Here is a 24,642-nt window from a genome sequence, read left to right as displayed (position 1 = left end):
TGCAATTAGATTGTTTGCAAATTAATTGTCAACAATTTGTGATATAAAATATATTTATAATTAAATATACTTAATATTAATAATTATTATATATATTATATATTATATATAGTATAATTATATATTTAAATAATATTGTGATTAAGAATTTGTAAACGATTGAAAACATAATATACAAACACATTTGAATAACTTGAAAGTAACGAGTTCTCGATTAGGTGAAGAACAATGTTTCTTCTAATTTTGAAATAATACAATAATTAAAGATGAGAAAAGTCGTTAGGCAGAAGTTGTGTATGTATAATATACGTCGAGATAAGACGTATATAAATTATTGAAAAACAATATGTATGTAGAGGTATCGCCAGGGGCAATCACTTAACTACACGCTGTCATGATTTACAAAGAGTTGCCGAGGCTTAATAAAACATTGCGAGGATGAAACAGTGCGGTGCGGTGCGGTGCGGTGCGGTGCGGTGCAGTGCGGTGCGGAGTTAAGCGAATGTATCCGTCGTAAAGATGGCAGGAGGAAGGTAATGACGTTAATGCGAATTAATATCAACGACTTAAATAAAATGAAAAAAAAGAAGAAGAACAAGAAGAAGAAAGGAAAATATAAAAGAAAATGTTTAAGAGTTTAATATTTGGCTTGTTTTGCTTTAAACAAAGATATAATAACAATAATTTATAATTTTATTTCTAGCAAATGATTTCTTTTTTTGTATTTTAATGTGATAATTATTTCGATTTTAGTTTGATAGAAGAAGAAGAAGTCGAAATGTTGAATTGAGATGAAAAATTTGAAAAATTGTCTTAACACATCTTGCGCGAGGCATTTTGCTGACAAAGTTTTACCGTAGAGCGTACAATTTTTGTACAGTTCGAACGCAAAATTTCTTTCTGTATAAAATAGCTTGAATTCTTAAATATTTAATAAAATTTATTAAATTTGTATAATATAAATATTTGATTTTATTTTATTTTATTTTATTTTTTATATACATTTTTTGATATAAAAATTTTTATATATATATTAATTTTATTTTAAAAATTTAATTATAAAATATAAATATAAATTTATATAAATTTATATAAAATAAAAAATGTTAATATAAATAGATTTAAATTAATTTTATTTGTAAATTTTAATATAAAATATATTAAAATAAAAAATTTTAATTAAAATTAAATTTTAATATCAAATCCAAATTTAAATTTATATAAATTTATATAAAATCCAAATTTAAAGTTATAAAAAATTTATAAAAAATATAAAAATAATATTTTTTTAATAAATAAAAAAAACCTTAACTTTAGTCGTCTCCCACGTAAGATGTGTTAATAATTATGACTACTTCTTTTTCTTCTTTATCATCTTCTTCTTCTTCTTTCTTATTTTATTTATTCTCAATAGCATCGTTTTAATATTAATATAATAAACATTTTTTCAAATATATTTCTAAAAATTTCTCTATCATCCGTTATTATTTAAAAGAAAAAAACAGAAATCAAAGTATAGAATTTGTTAGATGAAAATTAGACAAATTACTTTAATAATTATGACTACTTCTTTTTTCTTTTTCATATTCTTCATCATCTTCTTCATCTTCTTTATCTTCTTTCTTGTTTCTCGTTTCTTGTTTTCTTTTTCATCTCAATAGCATCGTTTTAATTTTGATGGTACCTCCTCCAATGGATGGCAATATCGAGACCGCAATATCACTCGTGCGATTCTCAAATCAGATAGGAAGACACCTGGGCAAGTGTACACGCCAGGCGTGATAATTACAGAGCGCTTTTTCACCGGCAAATCAAACAACCTAAACATCAGGCCATGAGGTTTGGTATAGGTTTGGTCAATTCTTGGATGAACGATTATCTGTCTTGCTATTCGAATAAAAAGGGGATCATCTTTTAGAAAAATATTTTTTTAACAAAATCCTTTTACGATTGGTCGAATAAAAACATCAAATATAAATAAATAAATAATAGAAATAATTAGAAAACATAATAATATCGAAAGTAAAAAACAATTGTATCACTTTAAACCATTTCATTCACCAATGTTCACATTTTTAAGGGGGCTCCATATTTTCAAATGTAATTCTTTTAATAATTGCAATTTCAAAATGAAATATAATCTTTAAAATAATGTTAGATCGTATCACGTGCCACCATATATATTTAAATTAAAAAACAACAAAAACAATTATGGCCAAAAAAAAAAGGTTCCACTTTGTTAGCATGAAAATCATTTTATACAGTTAATTTAATTTAATTGTATTTTTTGTATGTTTGTGTATCCTGACGAGTAATGAATGAAGTTAAATAATATTACACATTAGAATTACATTACATATATTTATTTTACATCAAAAAACCAATCTAAAAGAAAAAGAAAAAAACAAAACAAAAAAAGAAGTTAGTTATACATTATAGGAGATTTTTTTTTTCAACGTTTTAAACGTTTGAAGGAAATCATCGTGCCGAGTAGCAAAAGAAAATAACTCGAATATAGGAATCGAATAAGTTGCTTCAGTCACGTATACTATAATATTTCTTTCCTTCTGTTTTGTTTTTTTTTTTTATCAAATTGAAAAAAAAAAAGAATCGAAGCACGTTCGTTGAACGATCGAAAAAAAAAGAAAAGAAAAGAAAAGAAAAAAACAGAAAAAGAATAAAACGTTTTAAAAACAGTTAACGGCAGGAATGGTGGAGGAAGTGGGGGTGGTGATGGTGGTAGGAGGTTGGTATAGTTCGGGAATCTGGTAAACGAGAATTCCTTTTGAAGGGATTAGAAAGAGTAAGAGTAACTCTGGTTAGTTTTAACCTATCTATGTCTATCCTTTTTCATGTTTTAACCATCGAACTGTTTTATTCGACCAACTTCGTCCCAGATCGATTCCTCTTCGATGGTGGTGTTGGTAGTGTTAGTGTTGGTGATGGTGATGGTGTTGGTGGTTGCTGCTTGGGGTAATCGATTCGAAATTCGGCGCGTGACGCCGTTTTCTTTGGCGTATCTCGTGCTCGTTCAATTTACTTGCTTCTCGTTCTCTCGACCACCACCGAAGATCGGTATATAAAACGGTTACGTAGATCGACTTCTTATATTGTTCGAATGTAACGAATTACTACGAGACCGCCAACAGTTCTTTTCCCAGCTATAGATTCGAAAACGAATCGTCCTCGTCACGGTTCTGACAGCACGCCCTTCCAAACGCCGAGTCTCCATCCTTTGTCCATCGCAAAATCGAGAATCTCTGTAAACCTTCTTCTTCTTCTATCTATCTATCTATCCATCCTATTTTTTCTCTCTGTCTCTTTCTCTTTCTCTTTCACACTTTCTCGTTTCTTTTTATTACAATCTTCATAGTTCGTTTTCATAGTACGGTGTTCAATAGATCGTCGATCGGTAGTCTCGTTCTCAAAACTATCTTTGAATCTTCTTCCAAATGTTTGAATTCCTTTTTTTATTTTTCATTTTCTTCTTTAATGTGAGATTTATTTCGTTGATTTTTGGGTTTTGTATGTTTTGTATGCTTTGTATATATTGTAATATGATTTTATTCAATTTAGGTACACAGTTTGTTTGCTTTTGTATTTTCAGAACAAACATCGCAACTTTCAATCATTTAACACTAGATTTACGAATATTTTGTTCACCAGTTTACAAAAATTTACAAACATCGTTTGAATAAAAGGTTGTAGAAAAAGAGAGAAATTAATATTTACTTAACATTACTTAACTAAGAACTAATATATTTTTAAAAAATAATATTTAACCCTCTGCACTCGAAGTATTTCATTTTTTTTTTCATATTATATATATTACTAGCAATTCACAAATCAATTTTAATCGAAAAATCATATTCACATATTTATAAATAAATGATTTAGTAAAATAATAGTTAAAAGAAAAATTTATAATTGATATGTTGCAAATTAAATTGAATTTGCTTCAATTCTTTTTTAATGTCTCCATAACGGATCCCTCGAGTGCAAAGGGGGATGCATGTTATGCAAGTATAATAATCCAATTTTTAATGAGTCAAATTGACTCAGTCCATAAATCTAATGTTAATGAGTCTTCTTCAAATTTTCTTATCAAATTACTGTCATTGAAAAAAAGAAAATGATATTGATAGGTGTTATTACATAGCTAATTAAAAATGATCGAATGAGTGGGAATAAAATGCATAAAGAATTTGAGGATATTTTGGTAGTTATCAATGGAGATAATAAACGAAGCATATAGAATGCGAATAGTTTGTTTATACAAGCTGAAGAAGAATCGCGGAGCAATTGTGTATACTCCTATATATAACCCCTGGGATCGTCTACTTAGAAGTCTTCCCGAGGGCCGTCATTAGTCACGCGATCTCGGACTCCGTTTGAAGGACAGGAGGGCCTGCAATGGAGGAGCATGTTTGGCCACGGTGAAAAGAAAGGTGCGAAAAAGAATGAAAAGAAATCAAAAAGGAAATAGAATCAAATAAAAAAAGAAGATGAATAAGAAGAAGAGTCAGGTTCGAAGGGTGAAACTAAAAGTACGAAGAATAGTTTTTCTTGCTTTTAAGGATAAACATCAAACATACATATATGTATATATGTGTATTCGTGTTTGACTTACGGAGAATCGACCCTTATTTTTTGGTCATTGATGAAATTGATAATATATATATATATATATATATATATATATATATATATATATATATATATAGACTTATAAATCAATTTGAATTAATTTTTATTATTGAAATTTTTGTTTACAATTTGCTATTATCACGTATATACATATATAATTGCTATAACCTATTATATAATAGGTTATATATATAATAATATAATATATATAATATATAGGTTATAATTAATTATTATAATATAATTAATATATTATTATAATAAATTATTATTATATTATTATAATTTTATATAACAATTATAATATTATATTATAATATAATATAATATATAATATATAATATTATAATAATTAATTAATATATTATTATATTATATTATAATTTTATATAACAATTATAATATTATATTATTATAATAAATTATTAATATATAATTATATTATTAATTATATAATTAAATAATAAATATATTATATAATAAGTTATATATATATAATAATTATATATAATAATATATAAGCTATTATAACATATATAAACCGTGTTTAACTTACGAGAATCGATACTATTTTAGGTCATTGATAAAATTGATAATAATATATATCTCATAAATAAATTTATAAATCAATTGAAATTAATTTAAAAAAAAAAATAATAATAATAATATGAATATTATCCACATAATTAAATAAATCTAAATGGACAGAAATAAAAGATACTAACAATATTGTTTTCAAATCTCCTTAAAGGAGTATCTCTTTCTCAAGAACGATAAGAAAAATGAAAAAGAAAAAAAATTGTAAAAAAATTCCGCCAAAAAAAAAAACAAAAAAAAATGTAAAATCGAATAACTCGTGATCGTGAAGATATCTACCACCTTCCACCCTCGATCCTCCCTCACCACCCTCCACCCTCCATTCTCTCTCCCTCCCTCCCCTCCCCCTTTCATTCGATATTCGATCTTACTAGTGGAAGAAGATACCCACGAGAAAGAAGGGAAAAAGGAAGAAGGAAGAAGAAGAAGGAGGAAGAAGAAGAAGAAGAAGAAGAAGAAGAAGAAGTAAAGGTGGTAGAAGGAGGAAAAGATGGACCCAACTCGTAGTTCGGGGCGGGGCACGCCCCTCGCCCGTGCACAAAGCGGTCTGCGGTATAAATTGGTTTGTTTGCCGCGGAGATGAAAGGGGCCGCTAAATGCTATCTTTAAGGTGTCGGATCAACGCAAATGTGGCTGAGTTACTCGTAATTATAGGATAGTCCGACTCGGACTACGGTCGAAGCTCGTCTACCTGGCTGCTTTCTCTCTCTCTCTCTCTCTCTCTCTCTCTCTTTCTCTCTTTCTCTCTTTCTCTTTCTTTCTCTCTCTCTCTTTTCTCTCTCTCTCTGTCTTTCTTTTTTTCTCTCCCTTTCTTCGTCTTTCTTCGAGCAACCTCGTTGCTGTGATCCACGCAATGGCGTCTTTCTCGGTGGATCTACCAATCTTATCGATCACAATCGAACTTATTACAGTCGGGATATACATCAGATCTCAAAGAAGATTGTTAAATAACAGAATTTCTCTTTTTCATAGTAATTTAATTATATATTTTATATATTCCATGTAAGTACGGTTTGATCTTTTTTTTTTCTTTTTTTCTTTTTTTCTTTCTTTGAAATTTATAAAACTTGAGAAAGAATTGTTTGATATAAATCGACGTTTATAAATTTAATTAAAATGTGATTTATCTTGTTTTTTTTTTGTTTTTTTTTTTTTTTTTTTTTTGCAGATCGTACGCGAGAAACAATGAAATAATAAAACGATTCGAAGGATATCGTTGAATAAAAAATTATATACATTTATCATTATTTAACTAAAACTCAAATTTAATTATTTAAACTAAAATTAATTTTATTTAACTAAAATTAAAATTTAATTATTTTAACTAAAATTAATCTTATTTAACTAAAACTCAAATTTAATTATTTAAACTAAAAATTTAATTATCTTAACTAAAATTAATTTAATTTAACTAAAACTCAAATTTAATTATTTCAACTAAAATTTAAAATTTATTTTTCAACTATTTTAACTAAAATTAATTTTATTTAACTAAAATTAAAATCTAGTTATCTAAATTATCTTTAACTAAAATCTAGTTATCCAAGTGTATTAGACTATAGTAGTGGTGAAAAAAAAAAAAATTAAAAAAAATGGAAGACAACTGAAATTATTTCGATTTAGATTTAGATTTAAATCTTTCGAAATATGATCTACGAAATAGATGTGGATTATTATTAAAGGGAAGATGAATAAAAAAAAAAAATAAAAAAAAAACAAAACAAAAAAGGAGAATAGCTCTTATATTTACGCCAATGTCGGTTGCTCTTTATCTCACAGTTTCCGACGAGATGCTGGGGATCTTCTGCTCTCTCTCCGTAGAAGAAGCTCTCGAAGGAGACGAGCAGCATACCGTAGGGCTGTGAAGCGGCCGACATTATAGCACAAAATAATAATTCATAAATTATACGCGCCACGTCTGTTTAGTGCGGTGGCTCTCATCCTCCTCCTCCTCCTCCTCCTCCTCCTCCTCTTCCTCCTTCTCCTCTTCTTCCTTGGACTCCCCCCTACCCTCCACCACCACCACTACCACCCTCTTTACCTTCCTCTTCTTCGCTTTCCTTTCTTCTTCACCCTTCCCCTCCCTCTTTGTCCACAACTTTTATATTGTTAGATATATACTTATTGTTAGACAGACACATATATAGAAGAAACTCCTATGGTTTCGAATAAACCAACTTCCAAAAGGTATATACATCGATCATAAGTATGTGTGTTTATGTGTGTGTGTTGTGTTGTGTTGTGTGTGTATATATATAGGGTAGATATAATATAATACTTTCGTATATTTTGGATCATCGGAAAGAAAGAAAGAAAGAAAGAAATAAAAAATACACTTGTATCTTTCTTTATTTATCATCGATTATGGTCTTACAGAAGAACTTTTATTTTTTTTTTTGTTTGATTTTTGTTTGTTTGTTTTTCCTTCTTTTTTTTCTTTCTTCTTCTTATAAGAAATTACATAGAAGAATATTCCATTAGGATGGATAAAAGATAAATATTGAGAGAGAAAAAAAAGTCATGTTGAAGATATATCGTTTAACAAATTGTCAGATGTTTTATTGAAAATTATGATTAGAAAAAAATGTTGATAAAAATTATGATAAGAAAAATATAAAAAAACAAATTGTCAAATATCTTATTGAGAATTATGATAAGAAAAAAAATGTTAATAAAAATTAAGTATAATATAAATAATAAATATAAATTATCAAGTATCTTATTGAAATTTATGATAAGAAAAAAGTAAAAGAAAAAAAGTCTATATAAATAACAACAATATGCACATAAAGTAGTCATAAACGTTTAATTAAAATATAATCGTATTTATATATAGAAAGATCGTAATAGAAAGGACCCACACACACACAAAAGTATTTAATTACCTTGAAAATAATACATGAAGGAGAAACAAGAGAGAGAGAGAGAGAGAGAGAGAGAGAGAGACGGACGACAGGACACACATCGTTCGCATGCGTCATAAAGTTATTCTAAACGCGTTGTGCGTGTAAAATGGTCTTCCATCGTTTTGCTAAAGAAAGAAAGAAAGAGAAAGAGAAAGAAAAAGAGAAAGAAAGAAAGAAAGAAAGAGAAAGAGGGAGAGAAAAGTAAAGCCCTCGAAATATTTACGGTTACAACGAGATACCTACGATGGAGACTTACACACGATGGATGCTTCCGACGCCGAACTCATCTGCATAACCAGTAGCGTGCTTATCCGCAATTTACATTAATTATTTCTAAACCTTACAACAGCACACACCATTCGCGCTACCTTTACCAATACACATAATTCTTTATACTTGTTCGTGTAAAGGTATACGTCCTTTCTTTTTCTATCTTTCTCTTTCTCTCTAAGTCACTCTGAACAATGGGGAGAAAAGAAAATAACAATTTTGTAAAATAGTTTGTTCTTTTCTTTTATCTATTGTATTTTTTGTTCTAAGGATCTTTTTACGATTGTATTAACAATATTATAAGTTTTTGTTATTTTAGTTATATTGTATTTCAGTTATTTTATTTATTTTAGCTATTTCAGTTATTTTATTGTTTAGTAATAATTATTTATATATGTAGTAATAGTTATTTTAGTTATTGTATTTTAGTTATTTTAGTTATTGTATTTTATTTATTTTAATTATTTTAATTATTTTAATTATTTTATTTATCTTAGCTATTTTATTTATTTTAGTTATTTTATTTATTTTAGTTATTTTATTTATTTTAGCTATTTTAGATATTTCAGTTAATGTATTTTAGTTATTTTATTTATTTTTTTAATTTTATTTCTCTTTCTATTTATTCTAAAATATTTTCCATTTAAATGAAAAATTATATCTTTTCTTTTTTTTTTTTGAGGTTATATTTATACTTACACAATTGCAATAATAACGTGAACGTGTTTGATATCAATTTTAATGTTACATATATGTAATAAAAAATAAGTACTCGTGTAATAAGAAATCTAGAAAAAGAAAAAGAGAGAGAGAGAGAGAGAGACAAAACGTATATAACAAATAATAAATTTGAATTAAAATTTCATCGGTAGTATTCTCAAAGGGTAATTCGTCAAAGTCGAATGCAACGATCGAAAAAAAAAAGAAAAGAAAAGAAAAGAAAAGGAAAGAAAAGAAAAAAAAAAAGAAATCATCGAGTTCTCTCAAGGAAGGATTCATTTTTTATTAATGTCGTTATCATCTTTGTTAACGGCATTCTACGAGTCTTCTGACGCTTACCAAGGGCGGTACATTTATCAAACGAGAGTACCTGTTGCTCTTGGCTTCTTTTCTTTTCTTTTTTCCTTTTTCCTTTTTCTCTTCCTCTTCTTCTTCTTCTTCTTCTTCTTCTTCTTCTTCTTCTTCTTCTTCTTCTTCTTCCTCCCCTTCTTTTTCTTCTTTTTCTTGCAATCCCAATTGGGACCCGGGGAACCAGCAACTCATCACGCTTGTTTTCCGCCTGCCCGCGATTAGTGGAGAGTCAGTCGAGCACCTGGGGGGCCCTTCACTTTTCACACCTCTCGAAATTGTTCCTTCGCACCTCAACCACGGGTGGGTACACATTCCCAAGTCATTCTCTACCTTGGAAAATCCATAAACGATCTAATGATAGACTCTCTCTCTCTCTCTCTCTCTCTATCTCTCTCTCTCCCTCCTTTTCTTCAAAGACTCATTTTTATTTCTATTATCGTTAACTAAAATCTAATCATCTAGTTTAGCTTAGAATATTTATTTTTCCTGTTGTTTTAATATAAGACGAAGTTGTGTTTTAAACTAGAACGAATCATTAAATTTGTTCATTGATATTATATTATATGTTAACATATGTATTAACACTTTAATGGCCGTTGTTCATACACAACATGTGTGTGTGTGTGATAGCTGGAACAACTGTTATTGGCCTTTATTTTATTTATAACTTTTTATATATTTAAAATTATATATAAAATTAAATTTGTCATTAAATTGTTGTTGTTGTTTTTTTATGTTAGTATTTGTATGAATTTAATAAAGTTTTTTTTTTAATTAATTCTTGAAAAATATTACCGGGTGTCCCTGACGACGTTTGACTGCATAGACGTGCGGCCATTAAAATATGAATATTATATGTGTGTATGTATATTTAATAGTATCCTTGACAAAGTTAATTCGTCAAAGTGTGTCTTATTGACCAATCTTTAATATCGAGACAATTAATTAATAATAAATAATAAATTAATAGTTAGACAACTTTGTTTTAAACTAGAACGAGTTATTAAATTTGTTCATTGATATTATTGGATTGTTCGAAAAATAATTTCGTTTTTTCCTAACACAATGTCGATGCAAACCGACAAATAAGAAGACGTGAGATCGTTGAGAGATTAAATTAATTAAATTCAACTGTTAATGTCCACTTAAAAGGCCTAGGTTTAACCTCAAAATAAAAATTGTCTTCATTTTCACATAAGAAAAATGAAATTACTTTTTGAACAACCCAATACATTACCAATTCTATCTCTATCTCTTTCTCTCCCTCTCTCTCTCTCATTTGATAAATGTATTAATATTATACATGCGTGTGTGTGTGTGTATGTCAATATCCTTGAAAAATTTAAATCGTCACAAACTGTGTCTTCTTGACTTGACCAATCAGGTTTTGGTATGATTTGAAAAAAAAGAAAAAAAAAGAAAAGGTCAAGCGTATTATTTAAGATTATGTGTATTATAATCCCTACAGGAGGTATTATTGAAAATTTGAAAGAAAGAGAGAGAAAAAGAGAGAAAAAGAGAGAAAAAAAGAGAAAAAGAGAAAGAGAAAGAGAGAGAGAGAGAGAATTATACCTTTCTAATGATATAAGCTATTCATGCCAAAAACACAGCTTCAAACCGCAAGCAGGCTCGGTCGAAGGCTCAAAGCCGGTCGTAAACGAGCGGAACGCTAATTTATAGCTGACCGCTGCAATACTGGTAATCTAATTAGTTTAATGACCGATAAAACATTCCACGACTTTTTATCCGAGAAGGAGATAACCCTTGTTCTTTTTATTTTTGTATGTGTCCTTCTTCTTCAACCACCCACCCCCACCTCCTCATTCTCATCCTCATCCTCCTCATTCTCCTCATCACCGCCACTTTTTTTTATCATTCTTCGTGAAATTAAGAGAGAACAACAATATTATGACCTTTCGATAATTGTCTTTGGACAATCATATATGCCAGGAGTCTCGAATGCATCTTGTGGTTTCATTTTTACCTGATGGTTGAGTGAAAAAGGAAAAAAAAAGAGGTTTGATTTTTAATTTTTTTTTTCGGTTTTTTTTTTATTCATTGCTTTTTTAAATCATCTTTTTTTTGTATTTATTTATTTTGTTTTGTTCTTGTTTCGTTTCGTTTCATTATATTTATATTATTTTATAAATATTAGATTATATATTTTATAAATATATATATATATATATTTTTTTATTTATTTTACATATTAGATATAATATTTATAATATTTATATTTATGATATTTATTTATATATATTTATATTTATATATTTATAATATTTTATAAATTTAATATTTATAATTTATAAATATTATATTATTTATTTATTATTTATAAATATTATAATATATTTATTATGTATTTATATTATATATTTTATATTATATTATATTATGTTATTTTATATTATATAATATTATATATATATATTATATTTTATTTTTATTTATTATAATTATTAGGTGGACCGGAAAGTAACGTCGCTTTCTAACCTTACATTCACACGAATAAATTTCTAACAAATTTATATTTTTAATCAATAATATAATCAACTTTGTTATGAACAACCTTTCTTCATCTAGTCTGCAAATTTTTAATATCAAATTGATAAAAATCAATCGGTTTTTGATAAAAATATACAAAATTTGACATATGTAGAAACGACATTATTTTCCGGTCCACCTAATATATTTATATATATATTAATATAATATTATTATATTTAAATAAAAATTTTATAATATATACAAAATATATATATATTAAATATAATTATATTTATATTAAACTATATTATAATAATATTATAATATAGTTTATAATTAAAAGTAAAAAGAGAGAGAGAGAGAGATAAATAGGTATATTTCCTTCATAATATTATAAAAACAAAAGATAAAATAGAAATAGAAGAGAGAGAGAGAGAGAGAGAGAGAGAGAGAAGGAAAGATAGAATATATTTATATCACCATAATTGAATATTATATGAGGCATAAACAACCAACCAACGTAAAACTGTATTATTTCCCTGACTCTGTGCTTTCATTTGATACTTCTTACATTGTTTTATATACATATATATATGCCATAGATATTATATACTTACATTTTATGATTACAAAATTATTGAACAAAAGAATAGAAGCAAAAAAGAAATTGTACGATATTAAAAGATGTTTGATATATGATCCAATCCAATCCAATTATATATCCTCGAGTGGTAGAGAGAATCATCGCACATGACTTTTACCTTATTCGAGTATAAACACTTTGAGAAATATAAGTGAGAACCTTTTACTGGCAGTATCAAAAGATAATATACCTACGGTAGTTACGACGTCTCTTTGTAAGAATTATTTTATTGTATTCTTTTTATTATTTTATATTATACCTACATGTATCCAAGAAGAAGAATAAGAAGAAGAAGAAGAAGAAGAAGATAAAGAAAAAGAAAAAGAAGAAGAAGATAAAGAAAAAGAAAAAGAAGAAGAAGAAACAAGAATAATACTTAGATATGCTTTTTGAGAACTCGTTGATCATAACTCAAGAAAAAGGGAAGCTGACGTGTGCAAAGGAGGAGGAGGAAGAGGAGGAGGTGGAGAAAGAGGAGTATAAAGAGGAAAGGGTTGGTCATTGTCGAATAAGAAAACGCATACTACTACTCTAACGCTATACTTTATTTACACAAAGAACTTTGTAAGGTTCTTTGTAAAAGAAGGAAACTAATAATTGGGCGTTTGCATGTCAATGGTCATCAATTCAATATGAACATCGACAAAAGAGATGATTCCTTACCCCTGTCTGCTGTGTGTTCCGTTATTGTTGTTGGTTGTTGTTTTTGTTATTGTTGTTACCTACTGTAGAATATAGTGAATCGTGTTGTACTTTGTGAGTTGAAGAAAAAGGTTGAGTGGGTTGGGATGGGGATGAGGATGAGGATGAGGATGAGGATAGGGAGAGGAGGTGAGAGGGAAATATAATTTACAGGCCGTGGAGTTTCTGTGGATTCAGGAAGTGGCCGCGAATAATAATCCATTGTCGTTACCAACCATCGCAAACTTACAAAAGAGAAAGAGATCTCTCTCAATGTGCACGAATATTGGATGAATGAAAATTATTGTAAATATAATATAATAGAACTACTATCTCATTTTGTTTGTAGATATTTCAATGTATATATATATGTATGAACGATATTCTAGTAATTTATTGATTATATTTATTATCTTTTCACATATGAATTTTTAGTGCAATACAACTGATCATTTTCAATTATCTTTTTTATGTTACGAATCAGGATAGATAGATATATATATATATATATAAAGGGAATCTCTTATGGATTATAGGATTCATGTACAATGTATCATAATTAAACAGTCAAAGGAAGCGGAAAGGCTAAGAACGATAATAAAAAAAAAAAAAGAAAAATTGAGTATAATATTGCAATTTGCCGTATTTCCGTTCCAAATCTTTTTACCGTACAATCTTTACTTGTTTGTTCCCTTTTTTTTTTTTTTAATCTTACCCTATTTCTAATATTTATACAAATTTTCTTACTCATGTCAATTGTTAATTGAAATATTATTTCGACTCGTTAACTTTTATGAAGAAAATACAAAAAAATATATATATAATTACTATATAAACATATAAATATAAATATAAATATAGAATATAGAATATCACAAAGTATATACATATATAAATACAATATAATACATACATACATAATATAAATATAAAAATATAATATAATTTAAAATATATTATAATATAATTATTAAAATTAAGTATATTGTTAAGGGGAACGAACATGTAGGGGGGGGGCCTTCGGGGTAAACACCCTAAAGGGGTATACCTGAAAAATAAACTTCTTCTTCTTCTTCTTCTATTATAATGTAATTATATAAAATATAAAATATAATAAATAATATAAAATAATATAAAATATACAATATAAAAAATAATATTATAAATATAAAATATAATAAGTTATATAAAATAATATAAAATATACAATATATAAAATAATATTAAATATAAAATATAATAAGTTATATAAAATATATACACACACATAATTATTATACATACATATAGTAATATAATTTTTTTTTTCTATTTTACGTTATTTTACTAAATAATATCGATTCTACTCTATTTTACTTTTTTCTATACTTTAAATTATTTAACCTAAAATATAATGTGCCCGTAGAATACCAAAAAAAAAAAAAAATTTTTTTTTAAATATAAAACTATAAATAATCAGATGAAAAACAAACAAAAAACAACAAATTCGCATATAAATACTATCTTTGTTATAAAATTCATTGAATCTTTGAATAGTATGTTTTTTTTCTAACTCTTGCTAACATAAGTTGTATAGAGAAGTGTATATATGGTGGGGGAGGATGCAGGGGGTGGAAAGGAGGAGTGAGGAAAAAGGAAAGGGAAGGAATAGGGCGTTCGCTTCTAGAAACAGCAGCCCACTTATTACTTGGCAGAAAACACGGAAGCTTAATTGCTGTACCAGATCGCGCATTAGCCATGCTCGGCCCTCCCTCTACTCTGAATTATACCTAATACAGTTTCTACGTATTCAAGACCGGGCTTAAGAGAGGATTTCTATGAGAAAGTCAGTCTGACTGACTGACTCTCTTACTGTGTTGCACCTTCCCTCGTTATTATTACCTTCAGGCAGATGTACCTACTATATATACGCGTATATTATATATGTACGTGTAACTAATGCGTTTCGGACACACTATCTTTCTACTACCCCCTTCTCTTTCTTTCTTTCTTTCTTTCTTTATCTCTTTCTCTCTTTCTCTCTTTCTCTTTCTCTTTCTTTTTTTCTCATCTACGTTCTTCTCTTTTATCCCGTCCGATAACTCATCCGACTTTTACCCTTTTCGAATCAGACTTCATCTTCCTACGAAAGGAAGTATACAACGCGTATTGTTTATTCTTTTCTCTTTTACACCGTCAATTTGAGATTTATTTACATTCATTTATTATTACACGCAGTCTTCGTCTTTTCTCTTATTGTTTTATTTTATTTTATTTTATTTTATTTTATTTTATTTTATTTTATTTTATTTTATTTTATTTTACTTTATTTTATTTTATTTTATACGTTTTCTATTATTTTCTACATTTATTTATATTCTATTCTATTTATTTTATATTATTTATTTTCTACATTTATTTATATTCTATTCTATTTATTTTATATTATTTATTTTCTACATTTATTTATATTCTTTATTACTTTAGTATTTTTTGTAATATTTAAAAACAAAAAATTACTAATTACTTAAAAATTAAATATTTTAATTAATTATTCTATATATTACTTCTATATTACTTTACTACATTTATTTATATTACTATATTTATTTTATACTATTTCTATTATTTTCTACATTTTTTTATATTCTATATTACTTTAGTATTTTTTGTAATATTTAAAAAAAAATTACTAATTACTTAAAAATTAAATATTATTTATTAATTATTCTCTATATTACTTCTATATTACTTTACTACATTTATTTATATTACCATATTTATTTTATACTATTTCTATTATTTTCTACATTTTTTTTATTCTATACTTTTTCGTCTTCGTCTATTATTTTTCTTTGTTTCTTCCCCTTTTGACTAATATCTTTTTTTCTTTTATTTATTTTATGATCATATATAAATATGAATATAATAATTAATTAATTATATTAAAATTTCGTATATAAATAATAAATAGATTAGATTTACATGAGATATATATCAGATACTAACTCTAATCATACTCATAGAAGAAAGATTATCGTGATATCTTGAGAAATCATTTCTTTTTTAATTACATGAAATTACTTGTTAAATTGCTATTAAATGACCTTTTTTTCTGTATTTTTTGTTTACGGTACGTTTAACTTCTCAATAATTGAAATTCTTCTCTGATCATGAAGCGTAAAGAAAAAGAAGAAAGAGAAGGGTTGGTGGGGGTGAGAGGGAGTCATAAAAAAAATATAAAAAAAAATAAAATAAAAAATAAAGGTAATATAAAGAAGAAAAAAAAAAGAAAAAAAATAAGGTATGCGCAGAAAGGAGAACACGCATTCGAATCGCCGTGGAGACGCGCAGTATCAACATTACAACGTTGATTACTGGTATTATGACAACTTCCTCGCGAACGTACTACTCTCTAGGACTACCAACCTACCTGCCTTACCTCTTGCTTTACCTTACTTCTTCTTCTTCCTCCTCCTCCTCCTCTTCCTCCCCCACCTCCTTCTGCTGCTTCTTCTTCTTCTTCTTCTTCTTCCTTTCTCTGAGTAACGAGACTACTCCTTGTGCATGACGTGCCGAGTGCACGCCTAACCATCACATTCGTACCGTCATCGTCTCTTCTTCGATGCATTTAAACTCGCACACCCGGTACATCATATAAAGAAAGAAAGAGAGAGAAAGAGAAATGTGCACCTGCAGACACCGGTGATCCCTCGATTATGTATATACCACACGCACGATTCTCTCTCTCAACGCGGAACACAAAAAAATTCTCTTGACAACCTCTAACCGCATGTTATACGTTTAGTTCTCATATTTCTTCAACCTTCCACCTCGTCTCACACAACGTTTTCTCCTATTTTGCCCTAGTTCTTCTTCTTCTTCTTCTTCTTCTTCATCTTATTCTTATTTATTCTTTTACTTTTTCATCCCCCTTTTCAAATTACCAACCTTCTTTATAAAGTTTTATGAGAATACTAAGGGTGCCTCGGCCACGCGTTGCTGTGGCTCACAATCAGTCCGATACAACACACGTCTTTAATTAAAAAATTTCAAACTTTTTGGAATAAGCTGTAACAATCTGGACCGTTTTGATTATGGAGGGTAGTAGAGGTAAGGAGTAACATCTCTGTATATGAAAAGTGTCCATCGAAATCGAACCAATTGAGGTGACGCCACATTAGTATCATGGTAAATTTTAAAGGAAGCATCAAATATTATTAGAGTAGGATTGAGAAATAAACAATTACAATACATTTACAATTGCTACATTCATACCATACCAATTGTCTACACCAGCGCCATTCTGGAAAGTTTTTGAACTGTTATTTATAACATACGCTGGACACTTTTTCAAATTTTCTCCCATATGAGATGATACTCCTTACCTCTACCCTCCATAGTTTTGATAAACATTTTTATTAAAAAGTTATTACAAAATCTAACGTCATCTCGAATATCGACTAACTTCACCCTATAAACTTTACGATTTACAAACTGGAATCGAATAACTTTGATTATCGACTCGAATATTCTCTATAACTCGAATTATCGACTAACTTCTATCTATAAACTTTTCGCGTAACAATTTATAAATGAAAAATTAATTAAATAAACAACTTGAATTGGACCGAATTGTAACGCTAATCCATTATCGAATCCACCTTAAGACACACACAAAATTTCATTAAAACCGGTCCAGCCGTTTAGGAGGAGTTCAGTGACATACATACGCACAGAAGTATTATATATATATATATATATATATATAAAGATAACTATCTTCAACTATATATCTTTATACTTTAACACTAGATATACCAGACCAGTCATTTTGAAGTCTCAAAAAGCATTTTTTTTTGTACACCAGTTCATTTTGACTAGTGTGGTAGAAATAGGTATATTGAAAATGGCGGGTGGTATATCAGTGTTAAAAGAGATACGTTTTTCATTTATCAATAATAAAAAAAAATTACGCAAATTGTGCGCAGGTAAATCAGAAATTTTGATATTTGACATGCGTTGATTGTTTTTTTTTTTTGGAAGCCTCAAAAAGCAACTTTTTTTATACACCAGTTCATTTTGACTAGTGTGGTAAAAATAGGTGTATTGAAAATGGTGGTATATCTAGTGTTAAATTGATTCTCAACGTGTAATAAAGTATCTACTCAATTACATCTTTTTATTACAATTAATTATAGACTTATTTATATTTTTATTCGATATTAAATAAAAGGAAATAAATATTTGAATATAAATATTTTTTCTTTTTTTTTTTTGCGGGGAGTATCTATTCGAAATATATAATATTTATAATATTGGGTTGGCAAGATAGTAATTTCGGCTTGCACCAATTGATAAAGTTATGTTTGTTTCGTTATTCTTTTGTTAATGTTAGAATTTTGTTCTTTTGAACAAGTTTGGTAGTTGACACTTTTAGGTTGCTATAGAAACAAAATTCAATTTTAATTTAAAAACAATTGAGTTTTATTTCACACTAAAAAACCAAAATGACTTTCTTGCCAACCCAATATATTAAACGTGTCTCTTATTGGACATACGTACAAACGCCATCTATATATTTTGATCGTAATCGAGTAGCTCTGAAACTTGATTTAGCTATGGTAAAAACACCATACATACCATAGGACCATATCATTGACAAAGTGTAAATTGCAGTAATTAATCAAATATTAGAACAATGTTACGCGTTCATTAATGGTGGATGATGAAAAATGAGATCGTTTTGAAATATGAATGTCGGTCAATAAAAATGAGAAAAGTACTGGCATAAATAATTGTATATATCAAATATAATATCTATTATAGGTACTAGATCTTTTTCTTGATATTCTAGCGATTAGAACGATCTAAAACACATTTACGTTTACGTATAGAATACATATATATATATAAAATAAAAAGAAAAGTAACAACGTCTCCTCGGTGAACGTCTCGGTAAAGATGGGGACGATCGTGGACGATCGTGGATGATCGTGGATGAATGTAATGGACTTACGTTGGGACTTATCCGTGAAGAGTCAGTAAGAATATTAGCAAAGAAAAGCGATGGCTGGCCACCCCCGGAGGCATCAGAATGCGTAACGAATTGCTAAATGAAGAACGGTCATCAGTGACTGGCGCGCTTCCTCTTCGCCGCCGGCTTGCTTCTAGTTTATTTGGTTCCGTTTATACAGCTCGTGTCAACCTGAGACGACCGAGTAATTTAGTGTTAAAATATATGCTCCGTTCTACTCTCTCTCTCTTTCTTTCTCAGAGTAGACTCGGCTACTTCAACAACAACAACAACAACAACAAAAAATCAAGGACTATAAGGATGAAGAGAAAGAGAATAAAAAACATCATCCGAATGGAACATTAATTCCAAGAGAATGCGGAAAGCGATTCATCACGTGGCATATGACAGTACGATAAACGATTTGAAACGGTAAAGAAATGTAATCTACTGGCTTCGAAGTACGCCCAAACAAATTTACTTAGTTTTATGTGTGATGGGTAATAACTAAATCGTAGGGAAATAAATTAATATAAGTACGGAGTTTTTTTTTTTTATTTATTTATTTATTTTCTTTATTTATGTCTATTAAATTTCCCGCAAAATATAAATATTTAAAATGGCGATTGCGCGCGATATTGACAAACTTACTTTGGTGCTGCCATCTGTCGACCGTTAATCTAACTACGATTAATCTTGGAAGTATTATCGGTAGGTAACTACTATCTTATTGATTTGAAATTTATTTTTTTTTTTTTTTGCAAAATACGATAATCATTTCACAATAAATTATTGAATTTTAAATCGAATATCTGTGTACAATGTTATTATTAATAAAAAAAAAAACAATTGTAATTATCATAAATCGTACGTAGGAAAAAAGAAAAAAAAAGAAAGGAATGAATATATAGTTGAGACAAAACAATGTTGCTAATAATACATGTTTATGAATTTTATTGAAAGTTTTTAATATCTTATATTATTAATTTAATACGTATTAGAAAGCATCAATGTCTAAAAACACGTTAGAACAATTTTCTCTCGTCACATTACTTAATAAAATAATAATACTGATAAGATACAATCTTTGTTTAATGCACAATCGAGGTAGCAGACCATTGAACGGTAACAATGAATCTGAAAAAGCTCTCTTACATTATAGCATTATCTAAATATCGACATTTATAGATTGAAATTAAAAGTAAAGTTAATAGTAAAAAAAATATATATATATATGTATATATATAAAACTATAAACAAACAGTTTGCACAATATACAACACAAATAAGTACATCGTTTAAAATTCTATAGATATCGAAGCGTAGCTGTTTTTTTCTTTTTTTTTGTTTTCTTTTTTATTGTCGTCATATTTAACGCGTTAATTAAAAATGCAGCAGTAATGTTTGCTCTTAAATACCGATATATATATATATATATATATATATATATATATATATATATATATATATACGATTACTACCCACGTATTAAAAATATATATTTCGTTAGAAATATAAAATAGAACAAATCGATAAATAAAAATGACGACGTCGTCGTCGTCGTCGTCGTCGTTGTTGTAATTCGACGAATAGGGCAAGTTTGACTGTGTATGTATATATATATATATATATATATATATATATATACGTATTATCATAAGACGAATAAACGAGAAGAGAAGAAAACTACGATAATTTCGTCGGAAGATCAACTGGTCTTATCCAGTTTGATTTATAGCAATCATTGCGTGAGTGCGCTCGAAGGTGCACTTCGTTAGAAAAATTTGTCAGAGCGGCGAGCGGCGAGCGGCGATCGAAAGGACAAACATATTAAACTGACGCTCGAAATGAATCAACCAAATTTGCATACTGCTGCTCAAGCAATACTTTCACTCAACTCTTTGAAATCATCCATTTGGATCGGTATATTATTAATGGTACGGATTTGAGAACATCGATAACAGAGACAGTGGCCTTTCTCTCATTTTGGGTTGTTGCTTTTTTTTTCTTTTTCATTTTCATTATCGTTTTTTTTTATTCTTTTTACTTTCACGTTCAGAGTGCCTTCTTTTCGTCCTAGAAAAAATCATTTCGAAAAGAAAAAAAAATATAACCGTTAGTAATAAAAGGTATCATAGATTTATCTAGAAAAATAATCAAATGACTTACTACCATAGGATAAAGGAACGTTGTCGCACTATCTTCTTGGTAATCAGATTTGGCATAACAGGTCAAACTTCCCATGTCCGTCCATTTGAGCGGATCTATCACCAGATCTCCATTTCTTAAGATCTTGTATCGTGGATTCGAGGACGAATGTATAACAGCATTGTTATTGTCCAACCAATACGTATATGGTCTTAGTTTGCCCGTAGCTCTACATGGCAAAACGACCGTAGATCCAATCAGAGCAAATCTCATCGGTGAGTGTAAAGTTATCGTTGGTTTATTTTCTCCGATACAACTGTTGTTGTTTCCATTATCTTTATCTAAATCATTAGAAAAACAGACAAAATGTACAACACTAATGTCTTTACAATTTTTTTTTCTATTAAAATATAAAATATGTAAAAAGATTAATTACCTTTGACCAAGAGTAAAGTTGGACTTGACAATTGCATTTTTTTCCCGGCTACAGATGCGCAATAAATTAAGCCTTGATCGTTCGGTGTAACACATTCTATGACGAGTTTCGAAACAACCTGACCCAGTCCTTCCCAACCGTCGGAAGAAATCTCAAGATCCGCCGTACTTTTACCCAGGAACTCGGTTAGCTAGAATGCAAAAATATATCAAAGTTACATCATGCTACATTTTAACGGAACTAAACCCCAGCCGGTAACATATGTATTATAGACGTTCTTTTTAACAGTCTCTCTCTCTCTCTCTCTCTCTCTCTCTCTCTCTCTCTCTCTGTGTGTGTGAAAGAATTTCGAAGACAAAAAAAAAAGTTATAACAAAAAGAGTTAGACGTTGGTCGAGAAAAAAAAAAGCAAAAAAAAAAAATCGGAATATTAATAATTCAATATAGAAAATGTATTGTCATCGTTATCCTTACAATGTTCTAATTCATTAACGAAACTTGTATTCTACACTTGGCAGATCCCAATTATCCGGTGGATCTCAACAATTTAACCGGCCCGGCCCGGTCCCGATTAGACCGGTTAATCAAGGTCCTACTGTAATATGCATATTGTTAGAGGTCAACTGCTCTGCGCGGCATTCCTCAATATCGAAACTACTTTTATATATATATATTTTTTTTTCTTTATTTTATTTCATTTCTTTTTTCTTTTTACTTATCTCTCTACTTTTTCAATCTATTTCTTTAGATGAAGAGATAGATAAAATATAATCGTGTCATCTCCCAAGACCGGACGAATGACAAACAGTATTATTGCGATTCTCAAGCGACAGGACATCGTTTATCACGTCCAAATTTATGTCCCTCTCTCTCTCTCTCTCTCTTTTTCTGTCTTATCTTTTTTTTTCTTCTCTTTCTCTCTTTCTTTCTTCCCTTCTTTGCTTACACTACCGATGATCATCCAGGCATACATATGTATATCAGCTGTGAAATCTAGAAATAATAAAAACCTGCTTTTCTGGATCGTTTCCTCTCAACCAAAGAATTTGTGGCGGTGGGCTGCCATTAGCTTCGCATCTTAACTCGATCCTATTCCTAAAAAATGAAATGATCGTGATAAATAAATATAAATAAATAAAATTCATAAAAGCCCACACGATTCTCGTATAGATAAGATCAGAAAAAATGATGATGATTATGATGATGATTATTATTATTATTATTATTATTATTATTATTATTATTATTATTATTATTATTTTACGATAGACTAACTAACCCGACTGTAGCAGTTATAGGACTCGCTGGGTTCTTCGTAATCTTTGTCCAATCTTGTTGGTTATCCTAAAAAATAAAAGAAAAAGAAGATAATAGTGTTGCAATCATTTAAAAAAAAAACACAAAAAAAAAGAACCCATTGATTTATTTTATATCGCAATACCTGTAAATTAATATCACCCGTTGCAACAGAATCATCGACGGATATCGAATTCTCGTAATTCTTTCCATCGTCCAAATGATTATTAATATCTTTGTTTAATCCAGAACGAGAATAGGCACGATTATGTGCCAACAATCTAATTATCGATAAAGGACTTCCGTAAATCATATTTGTGGTAACGATGACCACGAAAAGATTCGATGGTGTTAAGAAGAATCGCTTCATCTGTAAATATTGAAAGAAAAAAAAATTAAATAAAGTTGGATTAATATCGTTACCATCGTAAACGTGATGAACCCAAAATGATGCAACATGCAATCCAATTACGAATCTGCGAAACCTACTGTATAGCTATATATACATATACATATATGTATATTATTTAATTTATTATTTGTAAAAGAAAAAAAAATAAATATTAAAAATAAAACAATTATATTTCTCGTGCAAATTTGAAAAATGATGAAATTGAAAAATAAAATTATATATATATATATATATATATATATATATGAGCCGATGTTAGTGCATACAAACTTTGTACATATTTGAAAAGGACTTATCGATATATTTATTATACAAATAGATAATGATTATTTTTCTAATCTGACCATGGTAGTAACTCTTCGAACGACACAACCAATAGAAACTTTAAACGTGACACTTGAATATCATGGATTTGTGCAATTTGATTCTGGCCTTGTTACATCTTATTTGTATAAATCGCGATAAGAGAATTCCTCGTTGAATATATACTTTGAAATTATCGAAATGAAGAAAAAAAAAGGCGGGAAAATACTTGAAACAGAGTCTAATTAAATGAATCACGTTGTCGTGATGAATAATAATAATCAGGAAAATTTCACAGTAGACAAATTCTATACTAGCCTTCGTAAAATAGATAGTTGTCAAATTTCTACGAACGTGTTTTAAATAAAACAAAAATGAAAAAAAAAAAAAGAACAAAACGTGTGTTTGCATAGAATAAAACTTACCATAGTTGAAAATATTTTGGTGTAGACAAAAAAAAAGATTGACTTTAATGTCTTCTTCTTCGTATTTTTGACAAGGAATGTTCAGGTAACACCGGCAAAGAAAGGATGACTGTCTGAATAGTGGAGAGGAGATATTGGCACATTTATATATTTCGAATGTAGCAGCCGGAGCCCTCGTTTCTTTCTGATTGGTTGCTGTCGAACGGAGTAGGGTGCCTACACCCACAATAACCAATTGAATTCATTATCTGTTCCTCTCACTCTCTCACTCTAACTCTTACTCTCTTTCACTCTTTCTCTCTTTCTCTTTCGCTTTCCCTTT

The 24,642-nt window shown here is 28.6% G+C and overlaps 1 protein-coding gene across 2 annotated transcripts; it reads right to left on the bottom strand.

The window, feature by feature from the left end:
* Positions 1 to 20,227: 20,227 nt before the first annotated feature.
* LOC107065676 (Ecdysone-inducible gene L2) lies at positions 20,228 to 24,480 on the bottom strand. Of its 2 annotated transcripts, none has more exons than XM_015319578.2 (7): positions 24,321 to 24,480; positions 23,326 to 23,550; positions 23,164 to 23,228; positions 22,895 to 22,979; positions 21,885 to 22,074; positions 21,470 to 21,789; positions 20,228 to 21,376 (listed from the first exon to the last, which is right to left on the bottom strand). In XM_015319578.2, exons 1-7 carry the CDS (start codon positions 24,321 to 24,323, stop codon positions 21,356 to 21,358), a joined length of 909 nt encoding a protein of 302 aa, XP_015175064.1. In that variant the 5' UTR covers positions 24,324 to 24,480; the 3' UTR covers positions 20,228 to 21,355. The 2 variants fall into 2 exon arrangements, with proteins under 2 accessions (XP_015175064.1, XP_015175065.1); XM_015319579.2 differs by having other exon boundaries at positions 21,473 to 21,789.
* Positions 24,481 to 24,642: the final 162 nt, after the last annotated feature.

This window comes from Polistes dominula, unplaced genomic scaffold (assembly GCF_049000335.1).
Source record: "Polistes dominula isolate Pdom_NZ unplaced genomic scaffold, Pdom_raw_medaka contig_23, whole genome shotgun sequence".
Lineage (NCBI taxonomy): Eukaryota > Metazoa > Arthropoda > Insecta > Hymenoptera > Vespidae > Polistes > Polistes dominula.
This window is presented reverse-complemented; position numbering and strand designations above follow the sequence as displayed.

Excerpts from the sequence above, each read along its gene's own strand:
- LOC107065676 (XM_015319578.2), bottom strand. Across the intron at positions 23,229-23,325 it reads CGGGTGATATTAATTTACAG|GATAACCAACAAGATTGGAC; the intron begins GTATTGCGATAT and ends TTTATTTTTTAG. Across the intron at positions 22,980-23,163 it reads CCTATAACTGCTACAGTCGG|GAATAGGATCGAGTTAAGAT; the intron begins GTTAGTTAGTCT and ends TTCATTTTTTAG.